The following is a 26,991-nucleotide window of genomic DNA, read 5'->3' as shown; positions in this document are numbered from 1 at the left end:
ATCCCGGGATAGAATTAATTATTTTTAAGGTATACAAAATATCTTGAAATCAAATGATATAATTATTTTCCATTTTTTAAAGTAATTTTAAAGTTCTATAACCTCCAAAATCATATTAATAATGCTGTGTAAGGTCTATAGGCCTATAATAAAAATTACCTTTGAATAACGTAGAAATTTTCACAAATAAAAAAAATTTATTAAAGTTTGCTGGAAACTGCATACAATAACTATAACAACAACAAAAAAATGTTTTGAATTGAGTTAAAAATTTTAAAAAAATGTACTTTGATCAAACTTCTAATTTAGAAGGTAATTTTCGTTTTTTAAATAAACTATAATACAAAATATTGCAAACTTTTATAAGATTTAGAAAGCAAAGATGGTCAATACTCTGATAATTCACTCTAATTCTTATTTTAGTAATGAAAAGTCTTTCCACCGAGAATGCCCTTTCCGATTCAATTGATGTGATTGGAATCGTGTTTAATGCATTTAAGAAAAGACAGATATGTGTTTTTTCACCTGTAGACTGGAAGATTTCGAGTTCGTTTTCGAGATTGTAGTACTTCTTTTGCTCTCTAGTATTCTTGATTTGTCTACCTTGGCTTGGTTTAATAGCGGCATCAAGCTTAGAGCTCGATAATTTGGCAATTCATTTGGCCTTAATGGTTTATGAAGAAAAACCTTCATACTCGCAGACTTTGTACTCGTTTGTATCCTTGCCCAATTTGCACAATCTGGCGTCAGGCATTTATTGAAGCTACTGGGCATGGTTAAAACTTAAGACAGCGTAAGCACATTTATTCCAGATATTACAGGTTTCCGACAAATAAAGAATTTTCATAGTCCTGCCACAAATAAGCTATATATTAATTATTGACCATTTGTGACATGCTATCACGAGCAAAAATTTAAAAAAAAAATAATAGGTAGGTTTAAAATTAGTAAATACAAATGTATTCTGACAGTGAATGAGTTAATTATGCTTTTTATTTGCAAAATTCCTCAACCTTAACACAAAATAAGAAAAAAAGTGAATTTTTAAGAAATTTGCGGGATTTCCCGGGATAAGAAAAATTTCCCGGGATATTTCCCGGGTTATAAATACAACCGGGATCCCGGAATCCCGTTTGAGAAACCGTAATCTTAACATTTTTCCACATAGCGCATAGTTCGGATATGACTTGATTACAGAATTCCCTACCATTATCTAAATGTAATATAGCTGGGGCACCAAATGTTAAAAATATTTGAAGAAGGTGATACGCTACTTCTTCAGCTGTCTTAGTTTTCAAAGGTCGTAGCTGGACAAATTTCGTTAAATGATCTTGATACACCATTATGAACTTATATTCGCCATCCTTGTGTGACTGCAGGTCTATCAGATCGACTTGACATCTTGAGTTTAACTCCGAACTGACCCTTGGTTTCACAACAATATTTTTTTTAGGTGCACTATGTTTCATTTGACATTGTTTACATAAATTTAAATACAACATTACAACTTCATATGTAATATTTTTGTATTTAAGTTGCAATTCTTTAAGCATACGTGTTCTTCCTCCATGTCCTGTTCTGCTGTGAGTTTCAGATAGTATACTGAACAATTCGTCATTGGTAACATAATACTGTATATTCGTTTCTCCTGGTTTTAATGGTACAATTAATTTCTCTTCCTCATTAATTTTTAAAACGTCAAAACGTTTTAATCGTCTGTAATCGAAAGGTGTGCTGCACTTAGTTTTAGCAGAAATCACTTCAGAAAGTATTTTAGAGTACTTTTCTTGAGAAAAATAAAAACAATTGTCTTCTCGTTTACTTGCAATTAATGCACGTAACTTTTCAAAAAAAAGTTCTTGGTTCACTGCAGTATCCATTCAATATAAATTAGGGTATCGGATGAAAAAATAAAATTTAAGAAAACGTTGCACACACCAGCAAACTTTGCATAAGACTGACAAACAGCAGTGTTCGAGAGTATAACAAATAGATATCACGTGATTCAGTCGCGGCAGAACAAAGGTGGGGAAATCCGAATCGAGTGTAAAACAAATTTTTCCCTTCCCTCGTAAACTCATAAACTGTTGACATATCTTAACTAAATTCATCACCCAACCGTTAAAAATAACATAGCCAGAAAGGAAGATCTAATATCTCATCAACAGCTATAGAAATTTATAATATTTATAATATTATACGGCATAAGTTTACAATTGCCTCCGATTTCTTCACTTTATTATCGTCCCGGGAACACCTTTTAACCTTACACCTGCTAAAATAACCTTTACTTCTGACAACAGTCTACCTGACAACCTGACTAACTTTCCTAGGCCGAACCTATATAAGACCGATTCCTCCCCCACCTGGGAGTCTCTCACCAATCTGCTGACAAGAAATAAGCCAGACTTTACTGATGATCCGTAACATCAAACTTCACTTTGTTAAGTGCGATTTGGACATTTTAGTCGTAAACTTATAAATTTGTGCCTTGACCAAAAAAAAAAAAAAAAGACATTTGATCCTCCGTGGGAATAATCAAGAGGTATGATCAGGGCCGAGCGGTAGATTTTCTAAGTATGATGCAAGTCTTTGAAATTCTGCCCCTTAAATGTTTTTTATGCCGCCCCCTCACGGTGCGGCCGCATCTCTGCAACATAGCACGACATGGCCCTGGGTATGATATCAAGCGTGTAAACTCTTTCTCGGTTCCTTTACTTTGTAATCAAGAGGTAGTTAAATCTTGAACGATATTTGATTGTCATCATTGTAAACGTTTTTTTGTTGTTTCGTTATTCAATAAATTTTTGCCTTTATATCTGTTAATGATGTCTTTTATTCGGATATCGCCGACCACTCTCATCTTCCGCCACTCGACCTGACAAACCGATCCCCCACCTCACGGGATCAAAAGAATAAAAATGCCATCCAGTGACAAAGTGGGTGGTTTCCACCAAACCGTTGCCGGGAAAAGAGGTACGACCTTGTCCCACCTCCAGCTACCCACAAAGGATTTGGCGACATCAACTTCTCGGGCGTTGTTTCGACTTCCACCAAAGCTTATCTGTGCTTGTCGACATACACCGGCGATTGCTCGAATGTATAATAATTTAACTAAATATTCGGTCTTTCACCGACGTATTTTGTATGTGTCGACATTCACCGGAGAATATCGACATTCACTAATTTCGGTCTTTCACAGTAACAACTACATTATAAATAAAACATTTTAAAGGGATCTCTATTTAAGCAAATAGAATATAATCACACATTTAAAAGATTCTAAATGCATAATTATTTATATTATATATAATCAAGTACTATTATTTTTTTTAATGTAAAAAAAAATAATTTGATTGTAATTTAAAATCTGTAAAGTTATTACGAAGTGAAAAAGCATTATCTTTAATACTGCGTGTAGCATTTTATATGAAATGATTCTGTTCTATTTTTCTACAAACAGTACATCTTAATTTAATTTATTCTTAAAAGTTTTTAATTCTTCACAAATGTAAATTATTTCAAAATAATATAATCAGAGATGTTAGATAAAGTAATTATTTTATAGTAAAAGGATAAGATGCAATATGATTAATTTAACATATTATTTTTATGGTAATTATGGTATTAGATCTTGATAGACTATTTTAATAACTTAAAAGTTAGATGAAATCAAGCTTTTTAATTCTATTAAAGTTTTTGGTATATTAATTTCAGTATTGTTCCTCGACATCCATGTATACAACTAAGTGTAGAACATCAACCACCTTCTTTGGTGAATGAATTTTATGCTTCAAGTGTAGAAGTAATAAACGAAGAACTTAATCCAATAAAGAATGTAGTATTGACAGTCAACTTGCATGATTCTCTAACTGTGTTAACTGAAAATAGTAAGTATTGTCATTTCAGTTTGATTTATAAACAATATTTATTCCACATTAAGTACTTAATAATGAATCTTCTCTCCAATGCTAGTGAGATGTTAGTTTGAAACTTTAATTAGTTGTCATTACTTTATTTCTTGACTTTTCTCTCTCTATATCCAACAAAAAAAAAAATATTTTTCATGTTTATTTAAATTCCGAATATTGGCATATTTTATTATTTAGAAATGCTAGTGAAGAATAATGGATGGCTTGTAAAGATAGGTTCTAGATCTCAACCACAGTTTAAAACTTGTCAAAATCGCAGAAAAAAAAAGACATTTTAAGAATGATGTTTCTTGATTGCTGTTTTTTTAAATGATTAGAAACTACTTTTAATATGAACTTCCTACACATGTCCAGTGTCAGGTTTAGACTATATCCTTCTCTTCAATCTCTTTTTGAGAATGGAAATTTCTATTTTGTTTTCTCCATAGTCACTAAGAATTTTTAAGTATGAATGTCATTTGTGTTTTAGATGTTATTAGTGGAATAGATAATGATATTTTCGTGAACAATATGAAAGACTAATGTGAGATCTAAGTGTATTCAGATCAGAAGTTTTGAATTCAGTACACATTTTCTAAATCATGCATGTTTTGAATCAAATTGGATACAAAATTAAACATTTTCACTGTAAAATGTTGATATTAACTGTGAAACAGCAATTTTTGATTGCTTGATGATTTGAAATTCAATTAAAATAACCCAAAATTAATTAGACAAAGAATTTTTTGAAAAAAAAACCTTTAAAATTTAACATCATCTAAACATAAAAATCACTTAACAACAGGGATACATTCTGAGAAATATCTCTTTAAGTAAACACCATAGAGTATATTTATACAAATCTTATATGGTATAGCTTACTAATATAGACTATATCTAATACAATTGCAATACAATTAAATGTTCGTTAATCTAAAGATGTCTAAACATAGAAAAGGTATGGGCAGCTACAAATTTTCAGCTCCATTATAGTGTTATGGAACATTTGTTGTAGTGTGGGTTATTATTACATATAATTTAAAATTTATTTATTTTTCTTGTATAATAATAATAATAATAATTTATTTTTAATTAGCTTTCTTTTACAAAGAAAGTCCTAATGAGTCAAATGAAGAACCTGTTCAATTTGTAAACAATATTCAACTAGGAGAAATAACACCTTCCCAAAAAGTAAGAATTGATTTGCCATAGGATCATATAAAATTGAATAATTTAAAATTATTTTGGATAATTTAAAATTATCAATTATATCAACAAAAAAATATTAAATGACAATATTATTATAAAGTAACTATAAATTCAGTCAATTTAATAAAATATCTCTGTAACGTTACAAATGCAGAGCTTATCTAAAAAAGAAAAAAAGTTAAACATTTAATTTTTTTAATTGCAGGTGCATAAATTTTTAATTAACATTTTCCTCATTCACCTTACAAAAAATTTGTGAAATAAAATAATCTAAATATTAATTTAAATGTATTTTTAAATAAAAACTTAAAACATCTTGTTTTATTTTTTATCTCTGAATAATGAATTATGCTATGCTAATGATAAGATTACAAATGAAAATAAATTTAGTTATTTGGTATGGTTGTGAAATTTTGTTTTAGTTAATAAATTTTTTTATATAAATATATAAAATTAAAATATTTATTTTATAGATAAAAACTTGTATATTTATGAAAACAAGTGAAGTGGGCATAAGAAATGTTATGTTTAAGGTAATTTTATTTTTATATTTATACATAATTAAAATATATGTATATATATTTTAATCATCTAAATTATTTAGGTGAATAAAAATTCAATTATCATCATCATAGTTTCTTCTCTAGATAACATATGATATTGAAGTTGAGATTGATGACCATACAAATTTACTTTCTTTAATAAGAAAGTCCAATCTTTCATATAATTGTTCATATATGTCCATTTCTCCACTTAAAACCATTTTAGTCGAAAGACTTGAAAGTTTCAAAAGTTTTTCTTTGTTTTGGCTTTCTTTATCATCTGATTTGTCTTCTCCATTTTTTCTTCTCCATTTATTCGATGCCGTCGTATATGACGATTTACCACCACCCAATCTGCAAATGGCTTTCCTTACTGTTTCTCCCGGTTTCATCAATTTTAACATTTCTGAATATATTTCTATTTTATCGAGTGGCTCCTCTTCTTGATCTGATGTTTCTTCTTCTTCAATATTTTTTACTTTAATCTAGAATTTTAAAAAATTATCAAAAATTAAAAATTATTATATGAACATAAATTATAGATTAAATATAAAATCATATTAATTTAATTAAATGTGCTAACATTTTTAAAAGAAAAATAATTGAATGAATAAATAATATAAGTAAACAACACCTTCTATAACAGTCCAGCAATAATATTTAATTCTCTAATAATGTTTTCGACCGATTTTATCGGCCTTCATCAGTTACTGCTATATAATAATATATGCCAGGTACGTCGATGACATCTTCATCTTGTGGAAAAATGCTGATAACACACAGAATTTTATGGAAAGGATCAACGATAACCCATATGGGTTGACTTTGGGTTTGGACCAGGAAAGCGAGAAGAATGTTAACTTCCTGGATATATCGATTACTTGTAAGGAAGGAGAAATATGGACAGGCATATATAGAAAACCGGTTTATCAACCTATTATCATTCCAAAGAATTCGATTGATACTAAGCAAGTTAAATATGCGGCGTTTAGAGCGTGGATTAAAAGAGCGTATACCCACTGCACCAGTTTAGTTGATACATACGAGGAATTGGATTACATACAAAAAGTTGCTACCCAACAGGGGTACCACAGAAAAGAGATTGAGGCACTTATTAAAAGAATGCAGATACAAAACCAGCAGCCTCCCGAAATAGAGCAAAGAAAAAATGTAGTTATTAATTATTTTCCATTTCTAAACAAGATAATTAGGAAAGTTGCCAATAAAAATAAGTTACGAATTATTTATCGACGCAATCCAACTGTATATAGATTGTTAAGGAATGACAAGAAGAAGGATAATCGCAATAGTTTAACGGGTATATATTCTATACCTATAAAGGATCGTCGCTTTAATACCAACCTCGTGTATGTTGGGGCAACTATGCGGAGTTTAAGGCAAAGGCTAAAAGAGCATAAATATTCCATGGATAAGAACATCGACAGTACGGTTCTGGCAGCGTTTGCCAAAAAACAAGATGTAACCGTATACTGGGATAGTGCGGCGATAGTTAGGGCCACGAGATCGTTACAAGCGGTGAAGCATCTTGAAAAAATAGAAATACATAAAGCGCATTTAGCCACGGGATGTATCAATCATAGAGATGCTGAAGGTTTGGCAACTGCTTGGAGGTCGTTTTACAATAACACAAGTTAATGAATAAGTTCGAGATGAAGGCATTATTTTTATTTATTTATGTATTTTTTGTTTTTATTTTTATTTTTCCAACGTTCTACGCAACCGCAGTTAATTTAATTTAATTTTGTTCTACGTAAATTTTCGAATACTTTGTTCGTTTTCGTTATAGCAGTAACTGATGAAGGCCGATAAAATCGGTCGAAAACGTTATTAGAGAATTAATTATTATTGCTGGACTGTTATAGAAGGCGTTGTTTACTTATATTATTTATTTGTTTGAGTTCCAGTAAGATTTTTTGATTAATTGAATGAATAATAATAAATATAATTACACTTCAGTTTATATATATATAAAACAAAAAGAAATAATTTTTTTTTGACTTTATATGAAGTCCAAGTGTGGCACTGCCTATTTCTGGCTACACAAAAATAAATTGTGTAACTTATTTTCTCTACACTAAACAATTGTCTCCTACAGAAATTCATAATTGCTGAAATTTATGGTGAAAATGCATTATTGCAAAACAGATCACAGTATGGTGTTCTCAATATAAAGATGGACACATGTTTGCAAGATCAAGAAAGAAGTGGGAAGCCAAAAACGTCACAGAACAGTGAATGTGTGGAAGAAATGTTACAGAATGATTGAAGGTTAAAATATGGAAGTTGTCAAAGATCCATAGAATTGGTCATAAAGTTCTTAGATACCAAAAACAATGTGCACATTGGGTTCCAAATCAGCACAATGAAAACCATAAGCACATTGAATAGTACTGATTTTGCAAACTTTGCTGTGATCTGTGATAATGAAAATTTTTTAGAGGACTGGGGNGGCATCAAGAGATGAAAGGAGTTTGATATAAAAAGTTTGCAATCTTGTGTGGAGATTAATAAGCGAAAAGCCTTACCAAATAATCTTTAACTTGGCATCTCAATTTTCCAGTTTCTCCATGTTGTATAAATTTCTGGATGCTAATTCCTGGCAATAACAATATGTGAAGCATGCAATGCTATAATGTTGTAAATGCCATTTTTCTCTAAATACATTTTATTGAAGAATTGAGTTCTAAATGTAATATTTTCTTCTGCAAAAAAATATTGTGGCGATAGTGGCACCATAAGTCGCTATATTCTGAAGTTGAATTTATATGGAGCCATAACGTTTAAAGCACCAAAGTGCAAGTCATGTAACTTTTGGTGCATAAAACGTTACAGACTATATTTACATCATTTTGATATTCCAGAGAATTTGTAACCTAATGAGTTTTTTACCATTTTATTGTAAAATTGAAATAAATTCATTCACTAGAAAAAGTGTTTTCTACCTCTTCTGTAAAGTTTGTTTTTTGGCATTTACAACATTATGGTATTGCATTCTTCATGTATAGTGTGTTACTTGGTTGCAAGCTAATAATACAACTGCATAAACTCCCAATCTCTAAATATATTTACTTAAATAATTGTGACCCCGTCAATAATTTCAAGTATTTCTTTCTGAAGTGATCACACTGAGTTGCTTGTTCCAGTTTTGTATTTTATAGACTACATACTTATTGGCATTGATTTAAAAAGTGCACGATGGCTCATAACTAAAACCAATTCTTATAGGAAACAAGACGTAAATCATCGTATCACTAAAATGCACATCATAACTTACTACACCAAGGCCATATGATACCTCTTGTAAAGCATAAGCAAAATTATATAATAATAAATTTTGAATTTAACAAAAATGCAACTTTATATTAAGCAGAGACATTTTCACATAGCAGTTCAAAAATATCACAACATAAATATAAAAATTTGTGTTATGCAAAGCCGTTACCTTTAAATAACAGGCAGATATATTTGCACTCTCAGTATTTACTATTTAGTATCATTTACTCATTACACATTAATGGTATTCATTAATCATAACATATTCACATTATAGGACTATATAAATGGCAACCTATTTGTCTGCAATTACAAAAAATATTTTACTGACTTTAAATTGTCGAAATAAAAATTTTAAATTTAGGATTATAGTCAGTTTTCTTAATTTTTAAAAATATTCCAACATTTGTAATTTACCATAGAGTTATTTGATTGAAACCAGGATATATTTTACGAACACATTGCTATGAACTTAGTGTATAATTCCTTAAACTACACTTTATTCAAAATTAATTTGAGCTTTATTGCTGAAAATATAATCGCATTAACTTAAATAAGTTTAATTTTACAGCTTTACATTTCAATTTAGCCCTTAATGTTGTTTTAATCTTAGTCTATATCAATTAGACACATATACATGAGGGCTTATAATTCTCGTTCACTGGTGTGATATTAGAAAATCTTTAATGATTATTTACAATAAGGTACAGCTCTTTTCGACAATATATTATGCAAAACACTTAAAATGCATTTCCAACTCAATAGGCTACATTCCTTTTCGGTTAGTGTTCATAAAATTACTAATTGAAGAGGGTCGTATTGAGTCCAAAATGCATTTTAAGTGTTCTGTACAATATATTGTCGAAAAGAGCCATATCTTATTGTAAATAATCATTAAAGATTTTCTAATATAATTCTCATTTACCGGCGTGATGAGCCCTCGAGTATATGTGTCTAATTGATATCGACTAAGATTACAAAAACCTTTAAATTTCTTTTAAATTTAAATTAAACAACTGCTGCTCAAAGAATATATATGGTGAGAAACAATAATCAATTTTTAATCATTATTCTTACTTTGTTGTATTGATTACAAGAGAAATAATATATTAAAAAGAAAATATCAATATTCTTACGAATTTCAAGCATAAAAATAGTAGTACAGTAGAGCCTCGATTATCCGACCTAATTGGGGACTGGGGTTGGTCGGATAATTGAAAAGTCGGATAACCGAAAAGTATGAAAAAATCCATTATTAGTGTAGTATATCATTATATCTCACGTAATTAGTATATCGCTATTAACCTACTTTGTGTTGAATTTTCATCTATGTTAAGCCTAACAAAAATTTTTTAAAATAATAATCATCGCTATTGTATCGTTAAAAATTAGAAAGTTAAGCCTCGTTTAAACACTGGCTCCCTTTCATGGTCGAATGAGTGTTGCCAGCTAAAACACGTAAAAATAATATTAAAGTAGCCAAGACATAGCCAAATATTGAAGCGCCACATCAATAGCAGACATTTGAAATTTGCCGACTAGGACGGTCGGTTAACCGAGGGGTCGGATAATCGAGGCTCTACTTTAGTTATTATTCATAGACCAGACAAAACAAGTATAATCAATTACAGGACTTTCTACAAGGAATGTGACATATCCCATTTCCCGTAGGAAATCTAATTTTGAATCCGATCCAAAATTTCATACTTTATTTTGATTAATATGGAACAAAGTGTCGTTTTCCATCTATGGTCACGCAAGTCGATTCCATTACACGTTTGAGTGCGACTATGCAGATGCGAGCGAGTGAGAATACTTATTCTCATTTATTACGACCACACAGATAAGAGCAAGAAACTGAGCGTGAAATGTCATCACTTCTCACTCGCTCGCATCTGCATAGTCGCACCCTCAAGCTTACTCGTAGCGGGCAAAAATGTGGCACGACAAGTAGCCTTAATGCCTCGCATTAACAAATCAATCTACAGTAGAGCGTCGTTTATCCAAATCAATTGGGGACTGGGGTAGTTCGGATAACAAATCATGTACGAAAAAATATATTAATTTATCCGATATTGAAATTTTTCTCCGTTGCGTGTCGCTTCGCGTTGAATTTTTGTCGATGTTAAGCCTAACGAAGACTATTGTATCGTTAAAAATTATTTTTTTTATTTTGTACTGTACAAACAAAATAAATATATTGAAAAATATAAAAACAATAAAAAATTATACTTTATGTGTTAATTTAGTATCAAAAACGTAAAATGTTTGAGTAGCCCGAGAATTAGCCGAAGATTGCAGCGCCACAGCACTAGCGAAAATTTAAATTTGCCGACTGGAATGCTTTCGGATAAACGAAGCTCTACTGTATTTATTTACCTGAGAATGTTTAGCTCCATTTCAAAAGTATGGTCAAATCAAAGTACATAATTTATGTTTCAAAGCCTAGGGTCAAAGTATCTTACATGTGAAATGTACATATATTCTGCACTGCATTATTGTATAATAGGTTAATGTCCAGATACGTGAACTGTCATGGCGGCTCATCTCTGATTCTGGAAAAGAAAAGGAAACAGTGGGGACGCACGTTCTAACCTAACCTGAAATAATATAATTGGTAATAATTATGATAATTTATTAGAATAGGTTAGGTTAGGTTAGAACGTGCGTCCCCACTGTTTCCTTTTCTTTTTTCTTGTTTAAGTCCAGACACGTGGATTATCATGGCGACTCACCTCTGATTCCGGCAAAAAAAACTGTGGGGACGCACTTTCTAACCTAACCTATTCTAATAAATTATCATAATTATTACCAATTATATTATTAGGTTAGGTTAGGTTAGAACGTGCGTCCCCACTGTTTCCTTTTGTTTGCTGGAATCAGCGATGAGGCACCATGACAGCCGCCGCCGTTCGCTCACGTCGTCACGTGACATGTCGTCTCCAAACCGGTCCGGTTTCGAAGCTGAAACAAGAAGTGCCGCCATGACAGTCCACGTATCTGGACATTAACCGTATACATTTGTATGTTAATTAAATAATTGATTTGTAAAATATTTCAATAACTTATTACATAAATTTCAACAGAAATATAAAATAATAATAAAAATCACCTTCCAATTCATCAGGATCAAGGACATTTTCCTTCTTGCATTTCTCTTCATCATCTTCTTCATCACTATCCAATGAATTTTTAAATCTTTTACAATTCAGATAATCTTTATCGATGTATTCGTCGTCGCTGTCTTCTAATTGCTCTTCCCTCTTCGACATTTTTTTATTTATAAAAATAACAATAGCACGTAACATTATATCCAACGATATAAACCGATACGTTCCTTACGAAACATCAAATACCTTTGCACTAGCGCCATCTGGAATATTTTCTACCATTTTTTTTTAACTGTACAGTTTGAGGTTTTTGGGCTATTTTCAAAAATAAAATACATTTTTTTTTTATAACTTACAAAAGTTTATCTTTACCAAAGAAAAAATTTTTTCGTGTAAATTGCATAATTTTTTACCTAGTTTAATTTTTTAAATTTGTTTGAATATTCCATATATTATTCAATTACAAACGTTCGATCCTGTGGATGGCCGCCCAGACAGCCGAAAACATTCTATAAATAAATCGTTTCGTGCTGGAAAAGACTTCAACTGTTATCATAAGAAAAACTAACTTATACAATGTGTAAGCGGGAGTGAGAGACTGGTCACATTTTCCTAAAACGATGGTCACACCTAGCGATTTTCAGCCTGGTAACTGCCTCCAGTTGCGCGCGTATTATCATAGTCACATTATTTCTGCCACGACGATAACTATTTTCAAAGTTTTCACCGAATAACTTGGGACAAAGGCGTTTGCTAAACGGATGCGCATTTGCAATCGGCGCGAGTAGAACAAACTGTTCGCTTCAAGTTGCAGTTGCAGTTGCTTGCGTGGGTGGAAATTGCAAATTGTAACACGGCTGAAGGCTTAGCTTGAATCTCGATCCTACCTCCTTTCTAACATTATAGTGTTATAGTGAACGTGAAGTTTTAAGGAATCGAATACAGAGCCTATAATGAGAGAGTGGTCATACGAGAGCTGTCGCCATGTCTTTTCCAAACGCTAATTTAGCCGCAGCCACATACTATACTTCAGGGGTGGCCAACCTTTTGCATACCATGCGCCAATTTTTTGATAGACGAGTTCAGATGCGCAGTGGCGTACCGTGGGTGTTAGCCGCCCGGGGCGGAGAAAAATTTCGGCCACCCCTTAATCANCAGTCAACATATCTAGTGCATGGAAATTTTGCTATGAAGGAACAACCCATAATTAGATGTAATATGGATTTATTACAAGCGCAAATTACGCAAGCTTTGACGTCATCGACGCAAGAGCGTGGTGTTCTATATTTTTGAAAGTAACGTTGACGTTCTAGGATTTGAATCGCATTTATTCGGTTCCTGTTCGATTTTGTACTGTTTGAATTTATTATAACAGTGGCCTGAAGAAGACCCTGGTAGGGTTGAAAACGTTTGCCAAGAAGAATAACACTGGAGATTGAAAGGTTTTTATTCAAGTGGAAAGGTAAGATTCTTTTTAACAAATTCTTTTATCTCGAATTTGGCAGAATATTTGTTAAATGTAAAATTTCGCTTAAAAGAAAATGTACTGTATTCGGATAAACGTAATAAAATCACCTAACTGGCACACAATAAAAATAATTTCTAATAAAATACGCGTTAGTATTTATTTTCTCGATTCTAATGCGCATCTATTTTGATCTTCAAGATTGGGATGTGCATTATAAGCCAGCACAAAGTAGACTTAAATGATGTCTGGTTGGCTGTTTGTTCCTCTCTCCGGTGGGCAATTTGTTATAGACCCTCACACTAATTCGGTTTTTATTTTGAAGCAGTTTGATGGTTTGAATTATAGTAATGCGAATGAACTACGTTCAGCAGACAGGTCACCCGTGAAGCTAAGTTTAAGACTAAAAACGAATCTTATAGGATGAAGATTTCTTTCATTTTAAATAATTGGTAAGTAATTTTTTACAGTACTAGAATTTTTCTTTGCTCCTTTCCACTACTTCAAACAATTGCCACTTCTTTTCCTTTTATGTCTGGCAATATAATGACTCCTTTAACATCATTTGCATGGCAGAAGAAGAAAAACGGGGCACTTGTCTCTCTCTGGGATGGAGTCAAAGGAGGATTTAATACCCAAATGTATATCCGCAATCCAGTAATAAAGTATATATCAATAAGAGTTTCTTGTGTGTTCTAAATTACTGAGAAAAGCCAAAAAATTTTAGGCTTTAAAAATATTTCGATGTATACAAATTATATATGTAAGAATTGTTATATAACTTTGTATATCGTAAAGTATAAATTTAGTGAGCTATTGGAAAAAATAATAGACCTGAAAATTCCCATTGTCGTCTGTTTGTTTGTCTTTCTTTAATTTAAACGAGGTCATTTCGACACAGAGTAAATAGGGAAAGGAGAACACGCGACCAAAAATAAACAAATTTCACTTTAATTTTTTCTTAGGCCAATAGAAAAGCGTTTATTATATGGTCACTCTCATTACATGTTCTCTAGAATCGAATGCTCGATCGCTTCGAAAAGTTTAAAAAAAAGACTTTTTTAAATCGTATTTCCTAACGAATTTTTCACATTAAATTAGAAAATTACTATTCTATTATTTCTGTTGTACATTGTGGTTTATGTAAGTGGGTAATTCCTTATTGTTTATTACACTGAGAAAAATGTGATATTTAATAAGCGTTATTTGAGTTTTAATTCTGAAATTTTATAAGCTACCAGGGCAGAGCCGGCCCTAACATAGGGCGAACGCAAGGACTTTAAACTTGGGTTTAAAGTCCTTGCGTTCGCCCTATAGTACTTGGGTGAAACGTGCGATAAATGCGTCACACGTTACGTCATTTGCAATTAGTCAGAATATTGACTAATTGCAAATGTTTTGTTCAAAATGCTAAAATAGTTTTTTTTTTTTTTTTTGTAAAATATCGCTAAGAAATTTGTAATAAAATTATAAAACCGTATTCCATATCCTTACAAGTTACGGCCGCAAATCTAGGTTTAAGGCTTATTTAATTTTGATATAATATTAATCGAAAAATATTAAGTTACCTACGTTACGCAAGCTTTCGTTATTAAAATTCGTATGAAAAATGTTAAAATGGAGGGAAAAATAACTCACAATTTCCGGAAAATATTCTATTCCAAGATGTCGCCGATGATACGAAATGGAACGAATTCGAATCCGTCGAACGTTGCAATGAGTCACGCGTTACGTCACGAGTTTTACGTCATAGATGTAATAATTCGACTATTTTAATTACATTTATTAAAGGAAAGATTCTTTTTAACAAATTCTTTTATCTCGAATTTGGCAGAATATTTGTTATATGTAAAATTTCTATCTACCTTCTCAGCAATGCTATCTATTTATAATAATAACTCACACACCCCTGATTTGTATTTGCCGAGTTATTTATTCAACGTTTGAATAAACATTTGAATAAACAAAATAACTCGGCAAATACAAATCAGGTGTGTGTGATTTATTATTATAAATAGATTAAACGTTTGAATAAACAAAATAACTCGGNGCCGAGTTATTTATTCAACGTTTGAATAAACATTTGAATAAACAAAATAACTCGGCAAATACAAATCAGGTGTGTGTGATTTATTATTATAAATAGATTAAACGTTTGAATAAACAAAATAACTCGGCAAATACAAATCAGGTGTGTGTGATTTATTATTGTAAAATTTCGCTTAAAAGAAAATGTACTGTATTCGGATAAACGTAATAAAATCACCTAACTGGCACACAATAAAAATAATTTCTAATAAAATACGCGTTAGTATTTATTTTCTCGATTCTAATGCGCATCTATTTTGATCTTCAAGATTGGGGTGTGCATTATAAGCCAGCACAAAGTAGTCTTAAATGATGTCTGGTTGGCTGTTTGTTCCTCTCTCCGGTGGGCAATTTGTTATAGACCCCACACACTAATTCGGTTTTTGTTTTGAAGCAGTTTGAGGGTCTTTGAATTATAGTAATGCGAATGAACTATGTTCAGCAGATGTTCAGCCGTGAGGCTAAGTTTAAGACTAAAAACGAATCTTATAGGATCAAGATTTCTTCATATTAATAATTGGTAAGTAATTTTTTAACAGTACTAAAATTTTTCTTTGCTCCTTTCCGCTAGTTCAAACAATTGCCACTTCTTTTCCTTTTATTTCTGGCAATATAATGACTCCTTTAACATTATTTGCATGGCAGAAGAAGCCAAACGGGGCATTTGTCTCTCTCTGGGATGGAATCAGAGGAGGATTTAATACCCGAATGTATATCCGCAATCAAGTAATAAAGTATATATCAATAAAAGTTCCTTGTGTGTTCTAAGTTACTGAGAAAAGCCAAAAATTTTTAGGCTCTAAAAATATTTTGATGTATACAAATTATATATGTAAGAATTGTTATATAACTTTGTATATCGTAAAGTATAAATTTAGTGAACTATTGGAAAAATAGTAGACCTGAAAATTCCCATTGTCGTCTGTTTGTTTGTCTTTCTTTAATTTAAACGAGGTCATTTCAACACAGAGTAAATAGGGAAAGGAGAACACGCGACCAAAAATAAACAAATTTCACTTTAATTTTTTCTTAGTTTTATATTAATTTGCATAATAATATACATTAAATAACACACAAGCATATGCACGCAGAAATGTAAAGTTAATTTTTTGTGACGAAGGTCCTGGCTCTTCTGAAATTGTTGTTTTTTGGATAAAGTCGCGTAGTTCATTTGTTGCTTTTTTCTCTTTTTTTAAAGCAAATGTCGGAGTAGAAGATCGCATCCGTCTCGTCTTGCTTTTGCACTCCTTTCAAAATCTGGATCATTCGCTTGCTTACAATTTGATCAACGATTTCGGTTACTGTTACCTAACTTTCACTAAGGAAATCTGTAGAGAAATTTTTGGGTTCTTCGTTTTCAGAATCACTATTTTCCAGTTCTGTTTATTTGGATCTGCCTAGAGGGCCTAGGGGAATGCCTTCCGGGAGGTCTTTATAAGGGAAACTGGCCTCTATTTAGACCAAGGGTGGCCAACCTTTTCAGAAGGCGTGCCAAATTACAGAAATAATATTTCCTGCCGGGCCACGCACCTATTTTTTTCTTATTTTTTAATTAAAGTAAACAAGCAAGCGTGCTACAGCTTCAACCACATCGTCGCTTCTCAGTAGGTGATATCGTGGTCAAACACTTGCCTGGTTTAATGTAAAAAAAACACAAAAAATAGGTATATTTATTTTTTTGAAGAAAATAAAATATAACCGAGAATCAAACATATTTATTAGACAATTTAAAAATATTTAAAAGTGAGACATCTGACTTTGTTTTACAGAACTAAGTGCATCAAAATTGATTTCCACTGATGTTGTCGCTACACGCATATTAAATTTTATCAACACCTAGCGTCGGACAAAAAACTAAGTAACCTCGAGTGTCAAATAGCGAGATATTTGAAATAGCCAAAAATCTATAAATTTTTCCAAAAATGAGAGATATTTCATATTTCTCTTAGCTATAATTTAAAAATACATGATACGAATAACTCATGATGTAATGTTCTTTTGGTGATATGTACAATAAAGTTAACATTTACGTTCATTTGACCTAGCTCCGCGGGCCACAACATGACTCCCGACGGGCCGCATGCNGAGAGATATTTCATATTTCTCTTAGCTATAATTTAAAAATACATGATACGAATAACTCATGATGTAATGTTCTTTTGGTGATATGTACAATAAAGTTAACATTTACGTTCATTTGACCTAGCTCCGCGGGCCACAACATGACTCCAGGCGGGCCGCATGAGGCCCGCGGGCCTCCTGTTGGCCACCCCTGATTTAGGCGTTACAGACGTGGAGAAAACCCAGAAAACTCTACGTGGCCAGCCCGTCCGAACGAGTCGAGAACCTACGACCGAACTCCCAGTGTTCAGGGAATGCTGGGAGTTCGGTAGTGACTATTGGCCAAGCGGTCGTGTCAAGACCGCTTGGTCACTGGTGAAACATTTTCCAGTTCTACACGAATTCCTTGTTCTGCTAGTTTTTGAAGGTCATTGTTGGTAAGGCTTTCACCAGAACCTGGGCGCGTTCAGTAACGCAGAACACCAAAGTTAGAATTCTGAGTGGCTTAGTGGGCGGAGCTAAGTATGTTCTGTGCATCATTGAACGATTATTCTGTTAGACAACCGGGCAAAATGGTGGACGAAGCTAAAATTATGATAGCAACAATTGTCGCAAACGAACTGGTCAGAAACGAGTTCAACATCGCATCATAACTAGTCTTAGCAAGAATTCTGCGTTACTGAACATGGCCCTGCAGTAACTCCTCGATATTCTTCTCGTCTACATCTAGTCCTACTGTATCGATTAGGTTGACATGATCAAGGTAACATTCACTACTTTTTTTTTTTTTTTTTTAACTCTTTAGCTCTGTGAGCACTAAGAGGAACTCTTTTTAGCAAGCCCATTATGGGTTCAGCCAGGCCCACAATGTGGCAGCTAAGGGACAGGGTCCAATATATATGGATGGACCACTCCAGAAAAATTCCTGGAAATTTTTCGACTCGTCCGGATTCGATCCTGGATCCCCAGAGCAGTAGGCTGACATCTCTACCGCTCGGTCTTCTTCTTCTTCGGTGTTAATATGGAGAATTTAGCTCTTTCTAGGCTCTTTCTCCGTTACCGCTCGGTCATCTGGCCGTGACACATTAATTGTTTATAACAGAGTGCACCAGTTACTTTCAGGCAAACAATGAGGAAAATCTGTGAAGTTATATTAAATTTTTCATTGTATATTTTAAATTGGATNCAATGAGGAAAATCTGTGAAGTTATATTAAATTTTTCATTGTATATTTTAAGAAAAATTTTTAAATAGTTTTGCAAATAAAATTAATTTTTTCTTCTATGGTCTCCATTGGTTTTTTTTTTACTCTTTCCGTCCTGTGGACACTAAGAGGGCCTCTTATAAAAGGCCCGTTATGGGTTCGGCCAGGCCCACAATGGGGCGACCGGGTGGTGAGGGACGGGGCTCGACATATCCGAACGGACCACCCCCCCGAAAAATTCCTGGGGATTCCTTGACCCGTCCGGATGCGATCTCGAGTCCCCCAGAGCGGTAGGCTGCCACCTTTACCGCTCGTCCATCCGGCCGCCCGGTCTCCATTGATTATTAAAAGATTGCAAGTCCCGTTTGGTAAAGTACTTGTCAATAAATGATTATTTTTATTGTTATGTTGTTATTATTATTAATATTAATATTTATATATTATATATTAATGTTATTAATTTTATTATTATAATATTTTGAAACCTGATTATTGACAAGATGGAGCTACTTCATAAACAAACAAAATCGCTGTTTATTTTTTTTATTGAGAAGCGTGGTATGTAGTATTTGAGAAAATGCCTAAAAGCAATATTGATCAATTAACTTTTATTGATATTGATGAAATAACGTATATTGATACCGATCAAGTGACTTTTATTGATATTGAACAACTAAATTTTATTGATCAAGTAAATTCCACATCTGAAAGAATAAGAGCACCTAACACCATTGTAGACCGTGATGTGAAACGTGAGCAACAACGCCTAAGAAATGCTTTGTCAAGGGACACAAAAACATCATCACAACGTCGATCTCGACATCTGAGAAAAAGAGTAAGTACTGCTTTGTCAAGGGATGCAGAAACAACGTCACAACTTCGCGCACGGCGTTGGAGGAAGAGAGCAGCAGCTGCTTTATCAAGGGACACAGAAACGTCATCTCATCGTCGAATTCGAGGTCGGAAGAAAAAAGTAGCAGCTGCTTTGTCAAGGGATGCAGAAACAACGTCACAACTTCGCTCACGGCGTTGGAGGAAGAGAGCTGCAGCTGCTTTATCAAGGGACACAGAAACGTCATCCCAATATCTAGCTCGACTTCAGAAAAAAAGAATAGCGGCTGCTTTGTCGAGGGCTGTCGAAACGTCATCCCAACGTCTAGCTCGACTTCAGAAAAAAAGAATAGCGGCTGCTTTGTCGAGGGCTGCCGAAACGTCGTCGCAACGTCAAGCTAGACTTCAGAAGAAAAGAATAGCGACTGCTCTGTCGAGGGCTGTCGAAACGTCGTCGCAACGTCGAGCTCGACTTGAGCGACAGCGAATAAGAACTGCTTTGTCGAGGGCTGATGAAACGTCGGCACAACACCAAACCCGACTCGAGCAACAGAGGCTAAGAACTGCCGTGTTGGGGGCTGCAGAAATGTTGTCGCAACATCAAACTCGACTTGAGCAGCAGCGCAGAAGAATGACCGTGTTGAGAACTACAGAAACGTGATTGCGATGTCAAGCTCGACTTGAGCAATAGTGACAAAGAACTGCTTTGTCAAGGTCATGCTTGACTTCATCAACATCAAGTAGATCTACTTTGTCAAGGGCTACAGAAACAGCATCACAATGTTTAGGGGAAGGCAGTGGGATAAATACATTTCTCCCTTTTCCGTATGTTACATATTAACAAGAAGCTCTGACTAACCTGACTGGGACCAAAAGCTGGACTCTTTTAACTACATAGTTCTACAACATGCTTGACAAGGAACTATCGAGTAATATGTAATTAACTAAATTAAGTAGCCCGATAGATTTTCGGCATTCGGTTGGTGTGTAGCTTTATTATATATCGGGTTTAGTGATGATTGTATATGTAATTAACATTTAAACTAGTAACATCATAAAATCACATAAACTTTTTTGGTTAACATTGTGCTTAATGTTTTAAATTTTATATTGTGTCAGTGAAATATAAATTGTAACAAGTTAAAATTACAGTAATTCTTAATTTAAATATAATATGATCTCTTAAACTGTACTTGTGTTCCTTAATTCAGATGCACTATTCACATAATACTTGATTAGTGCTTACATTTATAGATTCAGTTGAAAAATTAGCTGATTTATGTTTAAAATTTATGACTTTTATTCTTAATTAACTAAATATATCTACATTAGTTTGAATTTACAATATAAGATGTTAATTTTAACTATGATCATCTAAAAATTTTAATAAGTTGTAACAGTATAAATCTTAGTTAAAATGTAACAATTCAACTTTGAACAAATAACTAAAGTCATAAGTTATAAGACATTTTATTTTTATTCATAAAATAACTCCTTAAAGTTTACAAAAATCTTATTCAATATTGTTTGTTAGTTGAAATACCTGGTTTTATTTAAAAAAATATATTAAGAAACAGGACAAAGACCATTCCTAAGGTAAAGGCAATTTTCATTTTATTATACAGTATTTATGTATTCTATTCTTTTCATGTTTTCATTTATTATTTAGGATATTTAATTGTTATTTTTTTACCTTAAAATATGTGTATTTGCTGTTTAGGTTTATCAAAATGAGAATTGTTTAGGGTCTGGGAATTGATCAATTCACTTTCCATTATTTCTGACAGGGGAAATTGATTTGGACTTCAAATGATCTCCTAAAACAAATTAAATTCAAAGTACAAGGCATCACCATATTTGTAAAAAAACATTTATTGTTAAAAATTTTTCCATGATCTAATAAATACAGCTTCTTCATACATTATTTTTTGTTTTGCATTAATGCTGAAATCAAATCACTTAAAGTAGAATTGATTTAGAAAATCCAATACAACTGGCCAGCTAAATGGCATTTTATGGAACTTCAGAATTAATTGTAAAATTCATTAATTCATTCTAATTAAGACTAATTACTTATTCTCCAGTTAAGAATTTACCAAAATAATTTTGCTAGTTCAATTTTTTAGTTTACAAAACATTTTACAAAAGTTTTTTGAATTTAAAATCTTCATTTGGATATGTTTTGTCATTATTAGAAATCTTTTTGTTAAAATTATAAAATGTAATAATTTTGAATATTCGTATCCGAGGCAATTAAGCTGTCAGCCTACCACTGGGGACCTGTAATTGAATTTGATTAGACAAAAAACCCAGGAATTTTTTTGTGCATAGTCTTGTATATATTATGCCCTCATCTCATCATCTGGTTGCCTCCATTGTGGCTGGATTGTGAGAACCCTTTTCCAAGCCTCCCATCTATTGAGAGCTTTTACAGAACCCTTTTTTCATGTTTCTTTTTGAACAAATTAAATAAGTAGAATGTTTCTTTATTAATAAAGCAGTATTAAAGATTTTATTATCTGTTAGTAAAAATAACATTAATTCTATAGGGGATAGGAGCTATTACGTGCTCTTAAGTTTCTCTTGGTCCAGGGAATATTCCCTAGCTCCCCTCTCAATGGCCATGGGCCTGGAAGAAGACCTCTTAGATCTCTGTTGTTATCATCAATGAGGATCATAATGTGAAAAAAAGTGAAAAATAGAAATGTATTTTAAATAGAAAATTTTCTAAAATTAGAAACCATTGTCTTATTTAAAAAATTGTTTCATATTAAAGTATATTTTCTATTATAGAAGGATACATGTAAGATTTTCATACTGATCTTACAGTACTTGTATATAATTTGATGATATATAAACAAGGCTTCAGTTGAAGTTTTGTTTGTAAGAAAGACAAAAGTACTTTCAATACATTTTCAATTTTTTTGTTTATATATCATCAAATTGTACAGTAGAGTCCTGTAAATTCGACTTAACGTGGACTGAGATGATCAGTTACTGAAAATAGCAAGTTTTGAGGCATAGTGACAATGCTGGTCTAAGTAGTGGAATTTTCATAAAGGTGTTATGTGTGCAAATTCATATATGTGTATCAATAGTGACTATTTGTAATTGTAATTAAATTTTAATTTAACGACACACGCAACCAAGTGAGTATGACGTATTTCCGCTCACCTTTCGAGTTCGCTCGAAGGGTCTAACTCGAGACTACCAATTATGTGAGTAATAGTAACACGAGTGAGTACGATGACGTCATTTCGAGTAAAACACGAAAAACTCGAGACTAAGGGCCAGTTGGGCCCTTAGTCTCGCGTTTTTACTTTCTTTAATAAGAAAATTCTTAAAGAATTTTCTTATTAAAGAAAGTAAAAATGAAATGAGGACTGAAACGTCGTACAAAACAAATAACAGTGAAACGCTTTCTTTAATAAGAAAATTTAATCTTTCTTATAACTGTTCATAGTCCTATATGTCCATTTCTTCGGTAAAAGGATCTTATTTGCATTGCTCGTAAGTTGGAAAAGTTGTTCTTTGTTTTGGCTTTATCATCATCATCCGATTTGTCTTCTTGTTTTTTCTTCTGCATTTATTCGATGCGAATATAAATAACAAAAGGGAGAGAGAGACAGACAGACAGACAGAGACACAGAATTTCGGGGGAGACAGACACAGACAGACACACACACAGAATTTCGGGGGAGACAGGCAGACACACAGAATTTCGGGGGAGAGAGACAGGCAGACAGACACAGAATTTCGGGGGAGAGAGAGACAGGCAGACAGACACAGAATTTCGGGGGAGAGAGAGACAGGCAGACAGACACAGAATTTCGGGGGAGAGAGAGACAGGCAGACAGACACAGAATTTCGGGGGAGAGAGAGACAGGCAGACAGACACAGAATTTCGGGGGAGAGAGAGACAGGCAGACAGACACAGAATTTCGGGGGAGAGAGAGACAGGCAGACAGACACAGAATTTCGGGGGAGAGAGAGACAGGCAGACAGACACAGAATTTCGGGGGAGAGAGAGACAGGCAGACAGACACAGAATTTCGGGGGAGAGAGAGACAGGCAGACAGACACAGAATTTCGGGGGAGAGAGAGACAGGCAGACAGACACAGAATTTCGGGGGAGAGAGAGACAGGCAGACAGACACAGAATTTCGGGGGAGAGAGAGACAGGCAGACAGACACAGAATTTCGGGGGAGAGAGAGACAGGCAGACAGACACAGAATTTCGGGGGAGAGAGAGACAGGCAGACAGACACAGAATTTCGGGGGAGAGAGAGACAGGCAGACAGACACAGAATTTCGGGGGAGAGAGAGACAGGCAGACAGACACAGAATTTCGGGGGAGAGAGAGACAGGCAGACAGACACAGAATTTCGGGGGAGAGAGAGACAGGCAGACAGACACAGAATTTCGGGGGAGAGAGAGACAGGCAGACAGACACAGAATTTCGGGGGAGAGAGAGACAGGCAGACAGACACAGAATTTCGGGGGAGAGAGAGACAGGCAGACAGACACAGAATTTCGGGGGAGAGAGAGACAGGCAGACAGACACAGAATTTCGGGGGAGAGAGAGACAGGCAGACAGACACAGAATTTCGGGGGAGAGAGAGACAGGCAGACAGACACAGAATTTCGGGGGAGAGAGAGACAGGCAGACAGACACAGAATTTCGGGGGAGAGAGAGACAGGCAGACAGACACAGAATTTCGGGGGAGAGAGAGACAGGCAGACAGACACAGAATTTCGGGGGAGAGAGAGACAGGCAGACAGACACAGAATTTCGGGGGAGAGAGAGACAGGCAGACAGACACAGAATTTCGGGGGAGAGAGAGACAGGCAGACAGACACAGAATTTCGGGGGAGAGAGAGACAGGCAGACAGACACAGAATTTCGGGGGAGAGAGAGACAGGCAGACAGACACAGAATTTCGGGGGAGAGAGAGACAGGCAGACAGACACAGAATTTCGGGGGAGAGAGAGACAGGCAGACAGACACAGAATTTCGGGGGAGAGAGAGACAGGCAGACAGACACAGAATTTCGGGGGAGAGAGAGACAGGCAGACAGACACAGAATTTCGGGGGAGAGAGAGACAGGCAGACAGACACAGAATTTCGGGGGAGAGAGAGACAGGCAGACAGACACAGAATTTCGGGGGAGAGAGAGACAGGCAGACAGACACAGAATTTCGGGGGAGAGAGAGACAGGCAGACAGACACAGAATTTCGGGGGAGAGAGAGACAGGCAGACAGACACAGAATTTCGGGGGAGAGAGAGACAGGCAGACAGACACAGAATTTCGGGGGAGAGAGAGACAGGCAGACAGACACAGAATTTCGGGGGAGAGAGAGACAGGCAGACAGACACAGAATTTCGGGGGAGAGAGAGACAGGCAGACAGACACAGAATTTCGGGGGAGAGAGAGACAGGCAGACAGACACAGAATTTCGGGGGAGAGAGAGACAGGCAGACAGACACAGAATTTCGGGGGAGAGAGAGACAGGCAGACAGACACAGAATTTCGGGGGAGAGAGAGACAGGCAGACAGACACAGAATTTCGGGGGAGAGAGAGACAGGCAGACAGACACAGAATTTCGGGGGAGAGAGAGACAGGCAGACAGACACAGAATTTCGGGGGAGAGAGAGACAGGCAGACAGACACAGAATTTCGGGGGAGAGAGAGACAGGCAGACAGACACAGAATTTCGGGGGAGAGAGAGACAGGCAGACAGACACAGAATTTCGGGGGAGAGAGAGACAGGCAGACAGACACAGAATTTCGGGGGAGAGAGAGACAGGCAGACAGACACAGAATTTCGGGGGAGAGAGAGACAGGCAGACAGACACAGAATTTCGGGGGAGAGAGAGACAGGCAGACAGACACAGAATTTCGGGGGAGAGAGAGACAGGCAGACAGACACAGAATTTCGGGGGAGAGAGAGACAGGCAGACAGACACAGAATTTCGGGGGAGAGAGAGACAGGCAGACAGACACAGAATTTCGGGGGAGAGAGAGACAGGCAGACAGACACAGAATTTCGGGGGAGAGAGAGACAGGCAGACAGACACAGAATTTCGGGGGAGAGAGAGACAGGCAGACAGACACAGAATTTCGGGGGAGAGAGAGACAGGCAGACAGACACAGAATTTCGGGGGAGAGAGAGACAGGCAGACAGACACAGAATTTCGGGGGAGAGAGAGACAGGCAGACAGACACAGAATTTCGGGGGAGAGAGAGACAGGCAGACAGACACAGAATTTCGGGGGAGAGAGAGACAGGCAGACAGACACAGAATTTCGGGGGAGAGAGAGACAGGCAGACAGACACAGAATTTCGGGGGAGAGAGAGACAGGCAGACAGACACAGAATTTCGGGGGAGAGAGAGACAGGCAGACAGACACAGAATTTCGGGGGAGAGAGAGACAGGCAGACAGACACAGAATTTCGGGGGAGAGAGAGACAGGCAGACAGACACAGAATTTCGGGGGAGAGAGAGACAGGCAGACAGACACAGAATTTCGGGGGAGAGAGAGACAGGNATTTTGTACAAACAAAATAAATATATTGAAAAATATAAAAACAATAAAAAATTATACTTCAGATGTTAATTTAGTATCAAAAACGTAAAATATTTGAGTAGCCCAAGAAATAGCCGAAGATTACAGCGCCACAGCACTAGCAAAAATTTAAATTTTCCGACTGGAACGCTTTCGGATAAACGACGCTCTACTGTATGTACAATTCTACAATTATACATGATTTTTTCACATATTCAAACAAAATAACATCGCAAGCAATAAAAGCTAATAACTAATAAGCTTGAGCTAATATATATTTTAATTGAGACAATACATGAGCTAAATAAAAAAAAATTATTCTTTCAAATATTTACACTTAATTCCAACTAATCCCCCAAAGTATTTTCCATATTTCCATAGTATTTCAGAGTGTATGTACAACTATTTCCACAGTGATCACCCCCTCAGTAGGGAGACAGATACAGTTATAACAGCCAAACAGAACATGGCACATGAACATAGTGACTTACATTTGGTGTTTCGGTTTCGCTCAGGTTTCTTCTCCGATCTTCCGAAATGGAATCAATTTGTTGATGTTGCCTCTTACGTAGATTTCGGGTGCTCATATTTGATATTATTTGGTAAGCTGAAACATAAGGAAAGATTAACAGATACATATACACTAATCACATGAAAACATGATCTAATCTAAAGGTACTATTCCAAGTTGACAATCTAGTTGAAG

At 34.8% G+C, this 26,991-nt stretch overlaps 1 protein-coding gene across 1 annotated transcript in view; it reads right to left on the bottom strand.

Annotated features, from left to right (window-relative positions):
• Positions 1 to 12,269, bottom strand: part of LOC111614552 — a 48,173-nt gene extending 35,904 nt beyond the window's left edge. The window contains exons 1-3 of the mRNA XM_023355924.1: positions 12,069 to 12,269; positions 11,877 to 11,956; positions 5,975 to 6,147 (exon numbers count right to left, since the gene is read on the bottom strand). Coding sequence (XP_023211692.1) covers positions 5,975 to 6,147; positions 11,877 to 11,956; positions 12,069 to 12,264 — 449 coding nt within the window. The 5' untranslated portion in view covers positions 12,265 to 12,269. The remainder of the gene's footprint in view (positions 1 to 5,974; positions 6,148 to 11,876; positions 11,957 to 12,068) is intronic.
• Between the last annotated feature and the right edge of the window lie 14,722 nt (positions 12,270 to 26,991).

Source organism: Centruroides sculpturatus, unplaced genomic scaffold, assembly GCF_000671375.1.
Source record: "Centruroides sculpturatus isolate CEXI.00-Female unplaced genomic scaffold, Cexi_2.0 scaffold2145, whole genome shotgun sequence".
NCBI lineage: Eukaryota > Metazoa > Arthropoda > Arachnida > Scorpiones > Buthidae > Centruroides > Centruroides sculpturatus.
Note: the sequence above shows the minus strand (reverse complement) of the source record. Positions and strands in the feature narration are given on the sequence as shown.